The sequence below is a fragment of the Aulostomus chinensis genome, chromosome 12 (genome assembly GCF_037954235.1).
Source record: "Aulostomus chinensis isolate RoL2024-O1b breed Wild chromosome 12, RoL_Achi_v1.0, whole genome shotgun sequence".
In the NCBI taxonomy this organism is placed as follows: Eukaryota; Metazoa; Chordata; class Actinopteri; order Syngnathiformes; family Aulostomidae; genus Aulostomus; species Aulostomus chinensis.
This window is the reverse complement of record NC_141331.1, coordinates 26,393,507-26,413,500: the sequence shown is the minus strand read 5'-3', so window position 1 is coordinate 26,413,500 and position 19,994 is coordinate 26,393,507. Positions and strand designations below refer to the sequence as shown.

Sequence of the window (19,994 nt, the reverse complement as noted above, 5' to 3'; positions counted from 1 at the left end):
ATGAGACAACGCCCAGTCCACCGTTAGAGGACGTGTGAATTACTGGCAGCTACAGACTCCTTCAGCCTTTTGAAAGCTCCTCAGTCATTCAGAAGCAATGAAACAACCAAACCATTTAGCTAGCGAGCTAGGCTACGTATGGATGCTAATCACTATTGAGTGCAATGATTTCTGTACTGCTAAACTATTTATTTACTATACAGCAAATATGGAAAATGCCTTTCACCATTGTTCATTCATCTACTAGGAGAGAGGATTATATCAAACTTCTCGTTGATAAAGGGTGACGATCACTTTAACTTTGAAGATAATTTCTAGCTCACTACTATTGAGGACAGGAGACAAACAAATATGGAGACAGGGTCCTCATCCGAAGAGGAAGAGAGTGACTGTAGATGATGGGAGTACCAACCAAGCAGCCAACCAAACGGCTCAAATGTTTCAATTCTCATATTTTCCCCTCCCACCCTGCTCTCACCTCCATGAGGCCAATGCAGCTGGACAGGAAGTCCATGAGAAAAGAGAAGAGCGAGGCCACATTGTCGATCTGCGTCGCCTCGGCGATGCCGCACAGCGCCTCCAACGTGGCAACGATTTCCTGCTTGACGGCTTCCTCCTGGCTGATCTGGGCGAAGTTCTCCTGGTTGATGAGGTTGAGGAAACGCTGCTGGAGAGGGTGCAGCACCTGACCACAGACAAGCGTGGGGTTTAGCTTATCGGCAGAATCACAAAGGTTCGCCACCGCGACTCCCGTCATCCTGCCATCATTTTGCAGTAGCCTGTAGAAACTTAGTCAGCACTGGAGCACCAGGACCGCACCACTGACCTGAATCAGAGCAGGTTGAAGTGCATGTACGTGACTGCACAGGCTGAACCACGGCCTGTGGCTGGGTCATTCCTTCTGTTCTTAACTGAGTAACAGCAGAGATAAAGTAACAGAATAACAAAACAGGGTTTCCTCCTGAACGCAGAGGGACTTTTGGCGGCAGCTGAGAGGAGCGACGGGTCCAACATGCACTGCTGCAGCCGCTGTGGAGCTGACATTGTTTCACGGTGCTGTCTGCTCTGGCGAGGAGACACGTGTTGCAATAAACCAGAAAGACAAGTGTCGCCACGGCACGCCGACCATCCCAGCCGAGAACAGAGAAATGCGGAGTCCCCCTCCCCTCTGCTGTTGATTTCTCCCAAAGCTCTGGAGGTAAGATCAGGAATGCAGAGATGTAACGGCGTGGGGTTAGATCCGACCATGTAACAGAGGAGTGTTTGATCAGTTGTCGGGTTTCTCCTCCATCACAGACGTCCGAGCTCAGACGAGGCAGCAGCTGTAGGGGCCGACAGCTGCTGCCTCCCCCGTAATTACTCTGCAGTCATTGTGGCTTTGCACCCCCATTTACTACTGTCAGCCTATTAAGACGGAGGCCTCCAGGATCTTGACAAGGATCATGTTATACACACGGGGGGGGGGACTCAGAGGGGGATTATCATCGACTGCATCCATCACTCCTCTGACTCAAGTCTTCAGAGCTCTCCAACTATGGACAGTAAGAAAGGAGTAAACTGCTTTTCATGACATCTTTTTTCAGGGGTTTCTGCCCTGATTTCATATTTCAGGCCTTAAAAAGTCCCGCATTTGATCTAAATGTGCCTTTTGGTTTTAAAACATCTGTGAATAGGAAGTTTGTCTTACGCTGTGATAGCTTTGCTAGTTTGCTGTGTTTGAAAGGAAATGTGCTGCAAACGAACCAGGCAGCTGCCCCCTCCGTCAGCGACTGCTCTGACTGAACATGAAAACAAGCACTTTGTGTTGGTTCATTCTTTCATTGTCATTTTCCTTTTTGCTGTAATGGCCATGAAAAAAAAAAAGTCTACATTTTCCCTCTTTTTTTTCTTTTTCTTTTTCAATTTTTCAAAGCGGTGATACTAAATTTGCCCTGTGGAACCACGCAGGAGCTCAGGGGCGGAGCCTGTGACCTGTGACATTATCAGTTATCACCGTCCTTTTATTCATTAGGCAAAGTGAATCATGTGAAGTTCTCCATTACAGCTGCAGGACATTCCTCGGTACAGAAGCATCCTGGTTAATTAAAACCTGGGTGACATCACTTAAAGAGGATCGCATGAATGGCACTCGTCAGGGCCGGACCCTGGAACACTGTGGTTGTTGGTCCAGGGTTCTCCAGCCTGAGCCCAGAAACTCTGCTCAGTCTACAGAGGCTCCTCTTCTGTTGTTTGTGACTGAGACGAAATAACTTTGGACTGCTGATTGATGGATGAACTGAGGATTCACCTGCCTCAAGTCATTTTTGGTTTGAAAGTTTCAAAGTACCTTTTTTGTTTCAATATACTTTTGATCCATCGTTTGGCCTCGTTCCTTGTCAGGTCAATTCCTGGCTGGTACCCCATCACATATACTCAAAAATAAATATCTAAAAGTAATACAGTTACACATTAAAACCATGACAATGTGTGAAAGACCCATTACAAGGTCACGTTGCTGTGCTACATCACAGTGTTGTTTGGAAGCACACAGCTGAACTTTTATCTCACTTCATCCATCGTGCAGCATCGGAACCTAAAGAACCAGGTAAGGCTACAAAAATGACTCCCAAAAGAAAAGTTAGCTTTCGTGCTGAGAGGCGGGAAAAAGAAGAAACTGAGACAGGAGAAGAGCATAGGATGAAGGCGTCAGGGTGGCGTCTGACCAGTGCAGTTGTTCTCAGGGCCAGCGAGATCCTTGGGCCAGCTCTGGAAGCTTTAGTCAAGCATCAAGCATTTTTTAGTCCATTTAGCCCACCTTCAGATCCATTAATCTTGAAACAGGTGTTAAGTACCAGCGTTTAAATCCTCCTTATGGGATACAGGTGGAACCAGTTTTATTCTGGAGGTCTTTACTTTTAAGATGAGCGGAGCCAGCAAGCCAAGACGTAAAGATCTCAAAGAACCTCATAAAAAAGGTTGTGGATGTTGACGACTCTGCCAGGAGGATTAAAAAGAAACTGCCAACATCCCTCCATCTTCCCCCTCTTCTCCTGTTCAGGGTGGTGGGGGTGGAGCCTATCCCAGCAGCCTTCCCCCTGGACAGGTCACCAGTCCATGGCAGGGCCAACACATAGAGACAGACAACCATTGGCTCTCCCAGCCACGCCTACGGTCAATTTAGAGTCTGGATTAACCTGGTCCCTCTTGATGTCTTTGGACTGTGGAGGAAGCTGGAGTACCAGAGAGAACCCAGCAGGAACAGGGAGAACATGGAGACTCACCCAGAAAGACCCCGTGCTGCAGCCGGGGCTCCACCCACAACCTTCTTGCTGGGGGGCCACAGGGAGGACCACTGCTCCACCGTGCCGCCCAAACCACCAACTTATTTCAAATAAATGTTTCCACAGTGAATAAAGTCATCATCCAGAACACCAAAGGGTAGCATTCATGTCGAAGTGCATCCGTCACCAGTGAGAGACGGACCTGCATGCACAGCAGAGCCGTGAACAGCAAGGCAGAGATCAGGCCTTGTGGAACAACCCTTGTAGTGCAGACCAAAGACAGTAGACCAAGAGAAGAGCCTCCTACCAGCAGTAAGCATGGGGGTGGGAATGTTCTGGTTTGAGTTTGCTTCGCTGCCTCAGGGACTGGGCAGCTTGAAGTCATTGTTCAACTATGAATTCTGCATCGCATCAACAAGGGCTTGAAGATAATGTGAGGCCATCTGTCCGAGCCCTGAAACAGAAGTGGACCTTTCAAATGGATAATGATCTCAAGCCCACTCACAATTCCACCAGGGTTTGAAGAGAAGAAAGAGAGGAACAGAGGGTGAAGGGGAAGGGCCAATCTAAAGCACTGATCTGATTATCACTGTTGTGTTGCGGAGGGGGACATGAAAGGGGAAGTACACGCAAGAAAACCCTCAAATGTCTTGCAAATGCAGGAATTTGGCATGAAAGCACACTCAAAGCCGACGTCCTCAAACGGACCCCGAACACAAAGAAATGTACCTTTTGAGTAACAAAAATCAAAGCAGCCACACACTGGCGTGCCTTCATGACCAGCGGTCTGACGACCACCACTTCATTGGACAGAAGACTTCAGCTTGTACTGTGTACTGTGTAACTTGTGAGTGTTACCTCTGCCCAGTATTGCTGTTTGGTGTCAGAGTCCATGTGTGCGAAGCCCCCCAGGACCAGGGCCTTCATCAGAGACCGCTGCACGGAGCTGGACAACAGGTGGAGGGGCGGGCTGCGGCTGGCAAACTGCTTTGCCAAGTTCCACCAGCTTTCGCACTGCACCACGATGTTGGCCCTAGACACACGGGGAAGGACGGGCGTGCTTAGACGCTGCGGTGGGACTGAAGGGACTGTCAACCCTACTTGTTCACACATCTGGAGCCTGTGGTTAGATGACCTTATCCAGGAAGTCTAAAAAAGCCGCTTCCTGCAGCATTTCTCACCCTGTTGACCAGGCCGCCAGCACCCTTTAACAGCTCTATTGTGGAACTGTTCAGGTCACAAAACCTTTGATGGAAGGCCAACTGTTGTGCCCGGGCAGGTGGCTGCTCCTGGGTCAGTGATTAGTGGTGCACAGCTCAGCTCACTGCCTTTTTCATCACAAGCACATGTGAATTTTCACAGAATTACTGCTGACTTTACATTTTTAATTCACTGGTCTATGTGCCACCAATCCTGGTCATGATTTATGTCTCTGAATGTCATGAACTTCATAATTTATCTTGTAGGTTCATCTGGTAGTTCATGAAATATAAGCAGAAAGTCTGAAAACCAGGAGTCCGCTGGCCTCACCTTTCCCTCTTCTCCACCAGTGTTACCAGCAGCTCCACCGTGTCATTGGCCAGATCGGCCTCGGAGCTCCACACAGACAAGTTGTTGATCACTTTCTCCAGAAGATATCCCACAATCCACTGGGCTCCCTCTGTGTCAGGTCCAAATGCTGTGCTCAGGGGAATGCTGATCTGAGGAATGACAAACGGAAGAGAACCATTTTCATTTGTGCAATCCGAGAAAACAAGTTCTTACAGAACGTGAACACAAACGTTTAACTCCTCCAACACAGTTTGTTGGGATGTTGTCTTGGTAACCATCATGTTCAGGGACAGCAAAGAGACGTACCTGCTCGTAGAGCTTCTCGTCCACCAGCAGGTATGTCTTGGCCCAGCGCCTCAAGAACCACACGATGTCCTTCCCCATCTGTGGACTCAGCAGCTCAGTCAGGCTGGCTCTGGTCGCCCTGGACTCCACCTCCGACGTCCTCAACACAGCCGACAGCAACCTGGGGCGAGGGAGCAAAACGCAGCTCAGGTCGACGCTGCTGATGTTATGTGCAGTGAAATGTAATTTGCATCACTTTTCCAAATTGTCTGACTTTATTAACCAAAAACTTTTCCAGGCCTGATAATGGCCTTGTTTAAAGTCTATAACATTTCCAGGATTTTCATGAGGAACACGGACGAGTAACTACTAACTACTACTAACACAGAGAAGCCCAAACTGACAGCAAAACTAAAGAACGGGAGATAAAATCAAGTGAGGACCTGAGAACACGGAGGCTCACAGGAGACGGCGGGAGGGTTCAGGAGAGACCAGAGTTGAAATGGAGTGGAAGTTCAGCTTGGGAGTTTTTTGTTTTTATACCCTTTTTTTTTTTTTGCAAAAGTGATGGGAACTGGACATTTTGGGGTGATGTGCTGCCTGTATTTAAGCCTGCACGCTTCCATCACGTGCACAGATTCGTAGCATCTTGTATGTCATTACTGCAGCAGGGCCCCCAATTCTTCATTTTAAACTCTGACCTGGACTTCTTTTGTGCAGTGGGAGGTTGGTGGAGGTCGTGAGGATATCGACAATTCAGTTATTTTACTCAAATTTCATGATTTTTTGATGTTCAACGAAGGAATCCATTAAGATTCTACTCACAGGCTGTGTTTGAAAAGATGAAGTTATTGTTAATAATCTTAACCTGACATTTCCAGTTTATTTCCATTAATTCCAATAGATTCCTGTTAATTCCCATAAATTCACATTAACTCTTGAGCAAAATTCCCGATTTTTAGTCTTTCCACAATTTTGCGACCCCGATCCACCGCGGACGGACGAGTTAGACGACACAAACTCAAGGTCACGACACCGAGGACCTCAATAGAGAGAAAAATATAAAAACTGCTGCAGTTACAGACCGTTTGAGAGGAGCGGTTACCGAGGCAAAAACTGAGTATCTCACAAATGCGTTTCTACTGATACAAAATCCAGAGAGTTGGGGGTCAATAATGAAAACCACCGGCAGTAGCAACACATTACTGTTGCTGAGGTCAATGTGACTCTGTAACAAATTAATCAAACTTTATAGACATAATCTTGATGCCCTTTGTGTTTGTGAAGGCCATAAACACACACACACACACACACGAAAGGCCAGAGAGACAGAGGGCTTAGAGCAGCTTAGGGGTCCGCCTCCCCTCAGCCTGGACAGTGCACAGTTTCACATTGTTTGCAGAAAACAAAACCGCGGTGACATTTACGGAGCCGGGGTCGTCCACTTGCGTTATACGAAACCTGATGCCATCGACCACTCATCTCTGCAATCCTCTGTCATCGCTATCGCCAAACACATACCATAATTAACAATCTAGAAAACACAGAAGCCCAATGACCTTCAGCAGACAATATCACTGGCAGCGGCGACTATCTATTGTCGTCACTGCGATTATCTGTACACTCACTCAAGCATCCTGTTTGTTGGGGCGCACAACTGTTGTTAAAGGTTTAAAACCAACTAGACTGGTAACACCTGGAGATATACTTTGCACCACATTTTATTTTTGGTCTCCGATCACCCAGCGGAATCCTACTGTATTTCCAGTCCCACAACTCCAGAAACAGAGGGTGTGAGTGTTTTTAGTCTAACGCTTCTGTCCTGCTGCTTGTGGTGCAGTGGTCAGGGACCTGCGTCCCAGAGCCGAGCTCCAATCTCCCTGCAGGTATGAAGCGTCCCTCTGGGCTGCGATGCACTCCTAACACTTGCTCCGATTATTTCAACAGCAGAAGTAAACGCCACATCCATTCCAGCGCTGATAACTCAAACTGCTCCAACCAGCAGATCTTTTGGCACTAGTTCATCATCTAATTATGGCAAGCGCTGAATAAATAAATACACTTTGGCAGACCTGCTGCAAGAAGTGCACATTTTCAAAGCTGAAAACTCAGTTTATCAAAACATGTGAGGATTTAGCTCATCAGACACTCGGAAATAATGAAAACTCCATCATTACTCTGCCAAGCCAACAGACTTCCCAGCCGGCGTCTAAAACCAATTCAACCTGTAACTCTGAGGAGACATCTAAGGAACAGGGTCAGGGTGAGCAGAGTCAGACCTGCTGACTGCTGACATCCAGCTACATGTCAGTTTAAAGGAACAACGTACGAGCTGGGAGAAATTTTGATTTAAAAAACTTAAAAAAAGAACTCTCTCAATCAACAGTGTCTAGAAGCAACAGCTTCAGGAGCTTCCCAAACCTGGCCTTACATGGTAGTGCAGAAACACAGACTGCTGAACACTCAGCCTCCACCGCTAGATGCAAATAATGGCTCACTTTAGCCGCTGCTACAAGCTACAAGTTTCTCAGTAGTTAGTTAGATAGCGAGTCGATGATGTTTTGGACTGTAAAGTTACACTCACCCGCTGTTGAGGGTGTGACACAACGTGAGCAGGTTCACTTGGACTGAGTCTGTTTCAGTCTTGCTTGAATTTAGCACATTCTTGCTCTGCTGTCTGAATGCTTTTACTGTCCTTCATTGATGACTGGTAATTGCCGACGGACGTTTTAACCAATCGCTAAAAATACGTACTGAGTTTGAAACAAGATGATGTCATTGCACAGGTTCTCCACTGGGTCAAAGTTTGTTGGGCATGCATCATAATTGCATGCAATACTGCCCCCTACAGTGCTGGAGCAGGTCGTGGGGGTTTACGGGGCACCTTTGATTGATTGACTGACTCAGCATGAGCTGATACCAACATGACGATATGACTCAGAGTCTCGGCCAAGCAGGTAGTATTCCTTGTGCCAGCAGCTTTGCAGTTACATGTGGTTTTTACTCTTACGCATACTCCTCCAGGTGGGAGTTACTCACAGCCCCACCTGGTGGTGACAGGGAGAAAAACGTGACTTTTTTCAACACATTTGCAGACGAGAGCCTCACAGATGGACCACAGTTAGGCTAACAGTGGAAAAGCAGCAGCTGTAGACCAGACTGGAGCGTCTCTCCCTCACAAACACACTGTGTTGAGCTTGGGGACTGCAGAAAGCTACATCCTGTTGTTAAAACTACTTTGCCTGAATTTTTCCAAGCAGACAACATGCTTTACCTTAATAATGGAAATTTGCTTTTCCCTTAATTGGCAGGAATTTTATGATCCTACCCAGGATAAATCTGCTCCGTAGTTAAACAGACGATCTGATATAATTGTAGGTATCGTAGCACTCATTTCCTACTTCGTTGTGCTGGAGCCTAATATTCACATGGTTGAATCCACCCAACTTGTGTTCTGTGAGTTGAACCTTTTGAATGACCAGTGTACCTCTGGCCTGGTGACACTGGTTACCAGGTTGATGCAGTGACCTCATTTGTGACTGGGACTGGTCCAGGTTGTTTGTTTGAACATTTACCAGATGTCCTGCGTCACCCACTTCGATCTGCTCCGTCCAGCTGGATGCAGCTACATGGTTCTGGAATGCTTCTGAAAACATATCTGGTGGATTCACACCACCGTCTTGCTCTGGTCGCAGCCTACAGAAACCCCCGCCGTCGGTGGGACCAGCAGTGAGCGACAGGTGCTTCAACATCTTCTCACCTGATGACGGAGTCTGTGCGGTTGCAGCCCGGTATGGAGGAGGCCTTCTCCCCCGGTGACCCCAGGATTTGTAGCGTGGTATTAATATCCACTTCTGTTGAGTGTTTAATGGAGAACTCCATCACCTCCGAAGGGATCAACGGGGTCTCGCCCTGAGGGTCGTCTGCCAGTAAATAACCTGCAGGGAGTACAGACAGTTCCACGTGGTTACACAGCCTGGGGCTTCGTGCATCGAGGGTCTCCAGAGAGATACTTCGTGGTTGAAAGTACAGAATACATTTGTATTTTAGATTTGTATACAGATTTGAAGGAAGCTTCACTTATTAGAGTTTATGCTGTCTTTGACGACTGCTTAAAGACATCAAACCCTGGAGTCAAAAGTTCTAAATCTGAATGAAAGTGAGACTGAGATAATAATATTGGGATGCCCTGACCGACTGGAATGCTCTTTAATTCGACTCCTGAAGACTCATTTTTTCACTCTTGATCATTTCTACTCCTATTGCTGTTGTCTTATGACTATTTCTGATTGTAGTTGTACTTCCGTTATCTGTTAAACAGTTGGTTAACCACAGGTACAAAAATGGACCATAAAAGCTAAGTATGGCTTTACACACCTTTATTGAAGCTGATTCAGAGAAGGTGTCATGAACTCAAACACACAACTTCAGTTCCCTGTTCTGCACAAATAAAATTGGTTTCATGGAATCTGAGCTTCTGCAGAAGGAATATGTGAAGCATGTGCAGACATAAGAATGCGGCGTGTTGGCATCATTTGAACATCGCGGCGACCTTCACTGACTTCTCACAAGTACTGTGCATATTTTTAAACGTGTGAGATCATCCAGGAAAACTAAACCTGTCTGTAACTGGCTCTCGCTGGGAAAAATAGAATAAAACCTACATAACTTTAACAAGTCAGACTTAAAAAAAACACATTTATTAATTTATTATTCATTATTTAATACTGGTGAAATAAATCTAAAGAAGAGGGATCAAATCCTCCACCCTAGCAAAGCTTTAATCCAATTTCAGGGTGTATTTGTGTTTGTCTCTGCCAACGAGTGCAACTTACATCCACGTTTGTCCCAGCTTGACAACATGACGCTGTCCAGACCCTCACTGAATTCAGCTGACTTGATTCTAATTGTCTTTACTGAGATGGTATTGAACAGTGGCCATTATTTTTACCCTCAGAACAATAACGTCACATTGATGTTGACCTTTAGGTGGCCGAGGTGTCACACAGGGACAGACACCCACAAATGGAAGGCCCCTGACGCCGGGTTTCATCAGTGAGGAGGAATAAAAGTGAATCCAGGAGGGCGAATAGAAAACAGACTATCAGAAGAATTTTTCTTTAAAAATCTTTGAGCCAAAGATTCTAGATCTGCTGCTGACCTGAGACCAGTATAAGCCAGTGGATATCCTCATAGAGGTCATCCAGCACTTTGCGGTCCACTGATCCAAGGTCTGTCGAGGCCAAGAGGTGCTGCTGGGTCCTCTGGAGCTGACCATGCAGCCGAGTCACCCGGTCCTCCAGCAGACTGCAGGGGGAAGTCACGAGACAAATGATCAAGTCTGAAAGGACGTAAAGAGTTTAAAATACTGATGAATTGGAGAACAATCATCATCATCACCAGCAGGATGTGTACCTTGTGAGCAGGGGGATACAGTGGTCAGCAGCCACTCGTCCCAGCATGCCTATGCTGGAGAGCTGGTCTGAGAACAGCTCTCTGTCGTCTTCCTGCAGCTCGTTGATCTCCTCCTCGTCATGAGTCGCTATGCCGTTGACTGACTGAGGAGAGGATGGTTGTGTGGAAGGAAGCGTGATGGAGCGGAGGGAAGCAGTGGGAGCCTATGTTAGTGTGTCTTTAATGAGGTCTGCAGTATTTCTAGTTCCACATGTTCTTTAAAATGCCAAGATCTCAACTTAGTGTACTCTGTCCCTCAGCACAGAGTTTGCCAGGAGCAAAGACAGGAAGTGAGCTGAGTCTCACCAGGTTGCGGGTGCCGTCTGGAGCAGCTAAGTGACACTGGATGTAAGAGTTGAAGACCTGGATTGCTGGTTGGACGAAGCAGCCGCGGGGAAAATGCTCCTCGTCCTGCACAAGTGTTAACCACGACTCCAGCAGCTTGTCATAGGCCTCCATATACACCATGTCGTCCTTATCCAGCTGAACGGGAGAAGACGGGGACAGAGACGCTTGGCTGAGCGTGATAGATAATCCAGACATTTGTCGCACTAATGCAACTAATGCCAACTAGTTGCTACCTTCACAAAAACCTGACAGGTCAAGATTCGTCTGGGTCAGCATCTCTTTCGTCAGTCTGAGCAGCGCATCACATACATTCAGAAAAAAGCAATCTGGTCGTGTTTGTGGTTTTAGTTGCCATCAACAAAGAATCATCCAGGTGCACCCCAGTGAAGCGAAGGTTTCAAGGCAGGCATTTCCTCCACCAACCTGCCTTCCACCCCTCATGTACTCTGGTGCCATCACTGTAGAAAGAGACCCAGGCTGGGCTGCCGCGATGACGCCAAGGTAGACCAGGCCACCTCGTTTAATCGCTTCAGGGTCTAATTCTGATGCCGGTTCGTGGCGTCTCAGCTGGTGGACAGTGGTCATACAAGTCTGTGTGCAGCCCACTTCAGACCAGTGATTCACTGCACCACTGGATGCAACTTGCACTTCTGACATGGCGAATCATTTTTAAACTCACCTGCTTTCAATTACCTGCAGCAAGTTTGTCTGCAGAAACCTTCTGAAAGTGTTCTGATGCATTGTGACTTACTGATCTGAACCGGCCCTTGTCAGTGGCCATTTCAGGCCCTTTATAGGGGGCTTCAGCATCCCTCATCGTCATCTCAGCACTCCTACATAGCCGGTAGAGTAGCAGAGGAAGAACGCGTGTTTGATCGTCACAGACGTATGGATTATTAATACACGCGAGTTGAAGCGCCGCAATCTAGAGAACGCTGGGTCAAAATGACCACCATTCGTGAGCGTCCACTTTCAATACAAACTGATGCACTTTATTTTTAGCCTAAGTAAAGTTGTTATTTTGCTATTCTGATCGATGTTGAATTTAACTGTGAATCAACCAGGAACATTTAAGGTGAAACAAACAATCACTTGTACGAGGGTTCGTCAGAACATCAGCTCATGAGGATCATTCAGTCTTCCTCTACTAAAGTGTTCAGGTGAGGACGCGGAGACAGCGAGGAGAAGATGTACTGCACTGATACCATGCTGTGTGTTTTCCAGAAGTACCCTCAGAACATTTGCAGCTGGAACTCCTTCTAAATGAAGTTGTCAGTAGAGAGAGTAGCGCAACAACACACACACACACACACACACGGTGTGTAGACACAGTTACAGTTGCTTCTGTATGTAACACTGCCTACCGATGGGGATTTTCGAGGGGAAAGTTGTTTCGTTAGTTTTCTTTTTCATCGTCATGCAGCGTACAGGGTGATTTCTGTGGACAGTTGTGTGACTCTCACGTTAGAGGCTGAGCTGAACTAAAAGTCTGCTCCTGGAATGGCGAGGCAGCTGAAGCAGATTTTACTCACCACCTCCTCAAGGGCGGCGCTTCGTCCGAAGGAGCATGTAAGCAGTGTGAGGCAGTTGATGAAAGAGGTGAAGAGGTCGCTGGGCAGCGCTGTTAAAATGCTTCGTGGGAACATGGTGATCAAGTTGGAGATGATATTGGAGATGCCCACTGCCTCCGAGTCCTCGATCTCAATCCTGGGAATAGAGATGATAAATCATGATGATATACTTACTCTATATAGCAGTTTTATAGTCCAGTATATAGTTTTAAAAATATACTGCTGGAAGATTTAAAATATGAAACATCGGCAAAACAAAGCATAGCATGTACTGTAGCTTGGCACGGCTACCGGCGGTACGGTGAGTGGTAAAACTTGATAGCACTGTCTTGACAGTGCAGATGAAGTCAGATCAAACGCTTGCTTTTCCAAGTCCAACCCACGGCTTTGGCCTGAGGGACTTTTTCCAGTCCTCAGGGTGAGGCTGAGGCTACGCTGGGGTCAACTTCCAGTTCACCCGCTGGTGAGTGAGGTTTGGCACAGCCATAAAAACTGATCCTTTACCAAAACTCATGGGCAACTTGACCCTGAGCCGTTCCCACAGCTGCCTCTGACATTACTTTTATTTCTCTGCCTCATGGTACAGCAAGATGCACAGTGTCGACGGTGGGAGGCTGTAATTACACGTTTGAAGAGATCATACCATGAAGCACGGAGCTACAGGTGTGGACACACTCAAATATTCTGTTCATGTGTCATCGGTTTTTGAAAACTGGATAAGAAAATGTCTGTAATCAGAACTGTGAAGCACCTGCACAACTGTGACCTATGGCACGTGGTGAGGAGCCAACACACGTTTTCATACAAGCTCATATTTACAACAATCGGGGCTCCAAGTTGATATACACAGCATTTGATCGCTGTTAAAAGTTGTTTACAGAGAAACTGTTGTCACTGACAGGGGCATCTGCAGCTGCATGAGCCCGTGCAGGCCTGTGCTTTGAGTGCAGACACCCAGGTCACATGTTGGCATGTGCACACTGCCAAAGCTGATGTAGCTAAAGTTGGCCACGTTCACCGTCTTAGTTCAGAGTGGCAGAACAGGGACACTTGCTAACTGGCACTACAGCAGCCTCAGCTCACGCAGGAAGTAACGTGAGCCCAAAATTACAAGAAAAAAATCCTGCAATGTTTCAATAACTTAGATCAGAAGATTCCAGCGATAAACACAGGAGAGAGAGGGCTGGAGGCTGGAGGGCAACACTGAAGTGCGACAACAAAGTTCTACCGCTTCAGTCTCTGGATGAATGAGCTCATGTTTAACGACAAAGATGCATATGTTCATTTTATATATACATACACATACATATACACACATATATACATATATATACGTATATACACACATATATATATGTATATATACACATACACATATACATACATATGTATATATATACAAACATATACATACATACAGAGTATATATATATATACACACATACATACATGTATATACAGATATATACACACATATATACATACATACACATACATCTATATATACACATATATAAAAATCTATATAAATATCCATATATACACAGAGTATATATATATTTACATACATGCATACATGTACACACACACACACACACACACACACACACACACACACACACACACACAGAATGATCTCTACTAAACCCCAAGTAGAGTTGACCAAGTGTCATTTTAGCAGCTGTTGGTTCATCACCAAAGATTTCAAAATTCTAATATAGATCTGAAGTTTTCTTTGATTTCATCTCATCATCAAGTTATTGCCTCGTCAGGGAGCGATGGGTGTCTGGGAGCAGTGTTAAGTCCACTCAGACATGTGACGTGGTGGTCATCAGTCCTCTTGAGCAACATGACATACGTGTAGTTTATCAGAAGGACGTCTGAGTGTGACGCTGGTCTGGAGGTGATTTGGGTTCAGAATGCAAACACACGACAGTATGACTGTGAAACTGGAAACATCTCGTGCTCATAAAAACCAAACATTCACTAATCATAAAGGGTCTGCTATCAGGGGGAGAAAGAAGTGGTAGAACATCAGGTTTGATGGTTTCTCCGAGAAAAAAGTGATCTTTAAACCAAAAAGGATTTCATGTCTTCTAACGTTTGGATGTGTAGAATGTCTCATTTCAGTGTGCCATGTCACAGGACTGCACGAATATTCTAATTCAGAGCTGATTAATTACATTAAAGACACAAACTGGCAGTGGGGGAAGAAACTACAACAAGCTCCTGGTGCGTGAGAGGGATGGAGGGAGACCATAATGGGGGGGGGGGGGGGGGGGGGATTCAGACAAAAAAATAAATAAAAAAGCCCAAAAATAGTGAATCATGGAAACCGAGCTGGAAATTCTATCTGTAAGAATATGGAACCTTTACAGGAGTGAGACATACTTGGAGAGCGATGCCCCCCCACGTCACAGGCTGTACTGAAGGATACCAGCACACAATTATACAACCGCACGTATCAATAAAAGCAAGAACTGAGCTGTGAAGGCTGCAAATAAAAAAACTCTGCACCAAACAACTGCATGAATATAAATGAAGGCCTGTGTGGGTTCACACCCGACTGACAGACGACATAAAGAACTTCTTTATAGTAAAAGTAGGATTTGGTGCTGACTCACGGCCCCAGCGTGAACGCACCGCACGCCTTCACTCAGCCCGACAAACAGACTGACGTTCCTCTAAGCAACAAATGGCTGCTCACTGGCTGAGCACTCAGCATCTGCCCCACACACTTGTTAGGGTTACATTGTGGTAGATTTCTGTTCCTGCTAATAAAATAAGCTTAAATACGCTCCCCCCCTAACAAAAACAACCACACCTCGAAGGCTTCATGTGTGTTTGGTCTTTCACGCCTCGTTGCTGCAGCACCAAAATAGCATTCAACAAAGATCCGAAACTCCTGTTTTAACTGACATGTCGAACATGTCTCCAGTCGCAGTGGAACATTGTGTGAGAGGCCTTGCTAACCCCTATCAGATGGAGTTAAATTGTGAGCAGAACTGTTCAATCACTGCAGATCGGCCATCCCTCTCCGCATGGTTTTCCGATGAGGCAATTGGAAAAAAGCTCCAAGAATAGGTGATTACAGACAGAGCAGGAGAGGAGGGAGGGGGCGAGTAGAGCCTGTGACAGAGGGAGAGGGACAGACCCTTACTCACTGAATCACGTTGGCTGAGAGAAAGCTGGTGTGCCCATGCAAGTGTGTGTGTGTGTGTGTGTGTGTGTGTGTGTGTGTGTGTGTGTGTGTGTGCGTGCGCCTGTTTCAGTCATTTATACAACAGAGCACAGCCCATTAACTAAGATCAGAACCGCTCTGATGACAGACACGCCCACGAACCAATGTTCAATACTTCTGCTGCTAAATAACACACACGCACTCACACACACACACTATGTACCCATGACATCTTGCCATAAATAGATGCACCGCATGCAGACAATGACAATACAGCTTGTGTTGTGCTCTCTGTAGGCGAGGGCCGGGGCGATGAAGCCTGCACCGTGACACCGTGTATGTGGAGGCTCGAGGCAGACATCTGCATACCCAGCAATTTGGTGGGAGCCTTCAGAATCGTTTGTGCTGGAAAACATATTGACTACAGACTGAACATCATCGAAACCCACAAGCATGTCAGTCACCAGAGAAGCTGTCTGAGGTGGATCTCTGCCAGCAGGCTGCTGTTTGAAACTGTTCTAACATGTTTATCATCAGACTTGATCACAGTGGCTCAGACATCAGGCCTGCCAGTCCCCATCCACTGGCTTTGACTGGGTACTGGAGGTCCTGTTCTCCATCAGTCACAATCAGTACAGCTGTTCACTGTCAACACAGTTTTAACAAAGGAATACCAGGACGACTCAACGGCTCCGCCCCCAAAATGTCATGAGTCCTCTCATTGGTCCACAATCAACTTTCCAGCTCACCAGCTAAATGTCTGGTTGGTGAAACAAGCTACCAGCCAAACCATCCCCTTACCTGCCAAAGCAAGGAAATGAGAGGAAATGCAGCCGCTTTGTGTTGCGTGTCAAACATGAATAATAATAATAATAATAATAATAATAACAACACATTGTGGTGATGAATTAAAAACAGTCGACAAAGCAGACCATAGCAAACATGTGTTTACATTCACAACAGTGGGTAGCACGACGGAAGAGCGTCATTTGATTTGGTTGCTCTATTGAATTTTGCAGATTGGAATCTCTGATTGTAGGAGTCGAGACGGTCTGAGCTGGAGCTCCTTCGCCGAACCAGACTTCTCCTTCAGTTCTGTTTACAGGTGATCTCCCAAGATATTTGATTCAATTCCCATTTTTGAAGCATTTCCCTGCCAGGTGTCAAATTGTCCTCTGACATTTACACGCCACACGGAAAATCTGCCTGGATCCTGGCTCTCCCTTGGCCCCAGCCACAACCCTCCACAACAGACAAGCGGCCCTAAAAACGGGGCCTCGTCAGGGGAGTTAGCCACTGATGAGAGTGAGAAGTGAAGCTCGCGGTGTGTTTTCTCTCAACAGTGATTCGACATTCAAACTGAGGTCATCAAATCTGTGAATCCAGAGACACTCCTGTCACCCCGAGCCACCACCATGGATCAGCTCACGGGCGAAGCTGGTAGTTCTGTTGTAGAGGAGGTGCGACCCCCTGACATGCTGCTAGTCACACAAGCAAGTGAAGCTTCAAGATGGGAATGAGAAAGACTCCTCGAACACTCGTTCTGAGGAGATGCGCCTCTCCCTTTCCATATTTTGTCCTGGTCTAAGACGATGGACCCTTTGAAAACAAAACAAACCTTTGAATGACAGCTGCCTCACCAAGCTCCTACAAACAAAGCACCAATATGTTTTACTGTGGGTCCCTGGGCCACAGGCAGCAACAACCGCCCTGTTAGCTGAGCCGCACGCTCACGCGACTCATGACGTTTCTTAACACAAGATTACAAGCTCTCTTTCTTCACGTGACCTCGGCTTGCAAGCTCGGACAAAAACCACCGAGTTGAGCTGCTGTGGGCAGGTGCTTGGCTTTAAAGAGACAGACTCTCATGGCCTCCCAAGTCTACTACCAGTAAAAACGCGTCATCACCAAATGCCACTTGAAGAATCTGGCTTGAACATGCATGATCGAGTCATGTTCAGGGTCAATGTTTCATGTGGTCTCATTTAATTTATAGGTTAAAGGAACGTTTGCCACTTTGGTAGCGCGTCTTTGAAGCCAACCAGCTGAGTCAGGATTGAGTGTACATACTGCAGGCTTTACATACACAGACTGGATCTACCTCCTCTGCTGCTGAGCTCCCAACACCCAGCTCAGACAGGGATTTTCAGCTAAATAAACCGAGCTCAACACTAGAGAGCATGTGCAATGCATCTACTGGCATTTAGATGCGTCTGTTTCTTTATGAGTAATGAAGATGCAGGGATGAAAAAACAAGGGAAAGCAATAACCTTTTTTCAGCAGCCAGACTCCCTGAGGGCCACACAGGCCAGCAGACCTCAGGTCTGAGCTCTGCTGGGTTCCACTCAGTCCCGCTTTCCATCTTCATTATCATTTATCCATGCTTCATTTGACAGGCTTCATCTACAGAGACGGACTGAAGCTAGAACGGTAAACCACTGACACAAGCAAACACTGAATGAAGTGTTACATCGTAATGATTGTTTTGATCATCATGATTAATGACACATTTTCACAGAAAAACTACAGATTAATAAAAATCCGTTTGGTGAATAAGTGAGTCACTGCAAGCAGCACTTTATAATGCCCTCTTAGTTCTGAGTCTTAGTTCTACTTCACATCAACGCGCCAAACTGTCTCTTTCAAAAGGGACTGCAACTGAAATGCAGAAGTGGCAACCTGGTCACGAGCCTGGACGAGCAGTGGTTTTATCGTAGCTCTTTACATTTTAATTGAGTGCATCGTTATTTTCAATAATCATTCGATTTTTTTCTGTCTATGTGTGTTTTATTACTGGATTGTCTGTCACGAGGCCACCATCTCAGACTGGCAACCCTACAGGCCTGGTCTGACTCGTCATCGGATGCTGCTGTCATGACAGGTTCACAGGTCATTGAGGAGGCGGAGTGTCGATCGTGGCTACCGCAGCTCTGTGTGTGATGTTGGCAGTCTTGCGCTCGGAAAAGAAAAAGATAACTAAGAACAAGAAGAGGCCAATATGTGCCGAGCACAGTTCAGACAGAACCTGGTGTATGAATGCGATAATGCGGCAAGAAAATTAGCTTGAATAAATTAGCTCAATATTGTTGTAAGAGTGTCACACTACACAGCACACACAAAAGCTCCTGACACGCTGCTCTGGCTGAGTCGGGGTCGTGTGAATACTTGAGGCAACGTTGATTCTGTCACACTCCACCAGCACTCGTCATTCCTCACGTTCATGGTCAGACCCGGCGCTGGACGATGGTCAGTCTGCCTGAATTTGTGCTTCTGATCCAGCTGTTGTGTTCAGCTTCTTCTCTTCTTCTTGTGAACATATTCATTCATTTTATCTACTTTTATTGGAACTTGACCTTTAAATCAGTTGGTTCGCTTTTAAATCTGTCCTTTCAATACTTGTGTGTCGTCTGATTAACTGTTGTTGGATAAAGAACAAGGTGTCTGCTTGTCGTTACTCCAGCAAATTAAATACCTTGCAAATTAAAACGCAGTTCATCACTGCACTGCTCAAATAAATGCTGATTTATAGAAGTCATTGGTGACACACTGTCCTCTCAAAGTGGCTGAAGTGGTTGAAAACAACCTGAAATGGCTCTGACAATGAAAGCGCAGAGGAAACCCTCACACAAAACCCAATATTTGTCATTACTTCTTGTTGCCCCTTGCAACTGATGAGCAGAACCCTGAATGAACCCTGACCTCAGTTACAACTAGAAAGACCCAACACAGATTGAAGACATCAGGCTTGTGCCAGGTGGGTTTCATTAGGACTCGGGATCTTAGACTCTGCTGGGCTCCTGGCCGGAATCGGTCAGGCCGTATGAATTTATCATCATGCTCAGGTAGGTCATAATAAATTAGAGTAGAGACAAACTACTTCATCATTGTAGTATTCAGTGTTTACTGTATACTTTTCCTTTCTGGTTGGAAAGAAAAAACACTGTGTGAGAATAAAAACTTAATTTGATCCACTTTCTCATAAATTTGATTTCGGAGGAAACCAAGAAACACATGTTGATGACTGTTTGTTAGAAGGCAGGATATTCCCCTCTCTCAGCAGTCTCACGGAGGGGGAGAATCAGAGGCCATCAAAAAACACAGATTCAAACAGCAATAACTTCCTGTAAATAAAGCTGAAATGGTACAGTGCAGCATGAGTCACACTGCTGCGGCCGACTTTGGCTGCTGACATTTGAGACCGAATTTAAACCTCCAATTCTTGAGAGACTGCAGGAGGATAAACATGTGGCCAGTGGCAATTTAACTGGTCCTGACCTTTGGGTGCTACAATACTTGCAGCATAAATGGACGGCAGATTTGGAGCAAAGCGTGAAACCTACAGGA

At 46.2% G+C, this 19,994-nt stretch overlaps 1 protein-coding gene across 1 annotated transcript in view; it reads right to left on the bottom strand.

Moving 5' to 3' along the window:
- xpo4 (exportin 4) overlaps positions 1–19,994 on the bottom strand; it is a 60,521-nt gene that overhangs the window by 5,373 nt on the left and 35,154 nt on the right. Inside the window, exons 9-17 of the mRNA XM_086220962.1 lie at positions 12,431–12,605; positions 10,857–11,033; positions 10,512–10,654; positions 10,258–10,403; positions 8,857–9,034; positions 5,118–5,277; positions 4,791–4,960; positions 4,119–4,293; positions 479–685 (exon numbers count right to left, since the gene is read on the bottom strand). Of these exons, the coding sequence (XP_086077088.1) occupies positions 479–685; positions 4,119–4,293; positions 4,791–4,960; positions 5,118–5,277; positions 8,857–9,034; positions 10,258–10,403; positions 10,512–10,654; positions 10,857–11,033; positions 12,431–12,605 (1,531 nt within the window). The remainder of the gene's footprint in view (positions 1–478; positions 686–4,118; positions 4,294–4,790; positions 4,961–5,117; positions 5,278–8,856; positions 9,035–10,257; positions 10,404–10,511; positions 10,655–10,856; positions 11,034–12,430; positions 12,606–19,994) is intronic.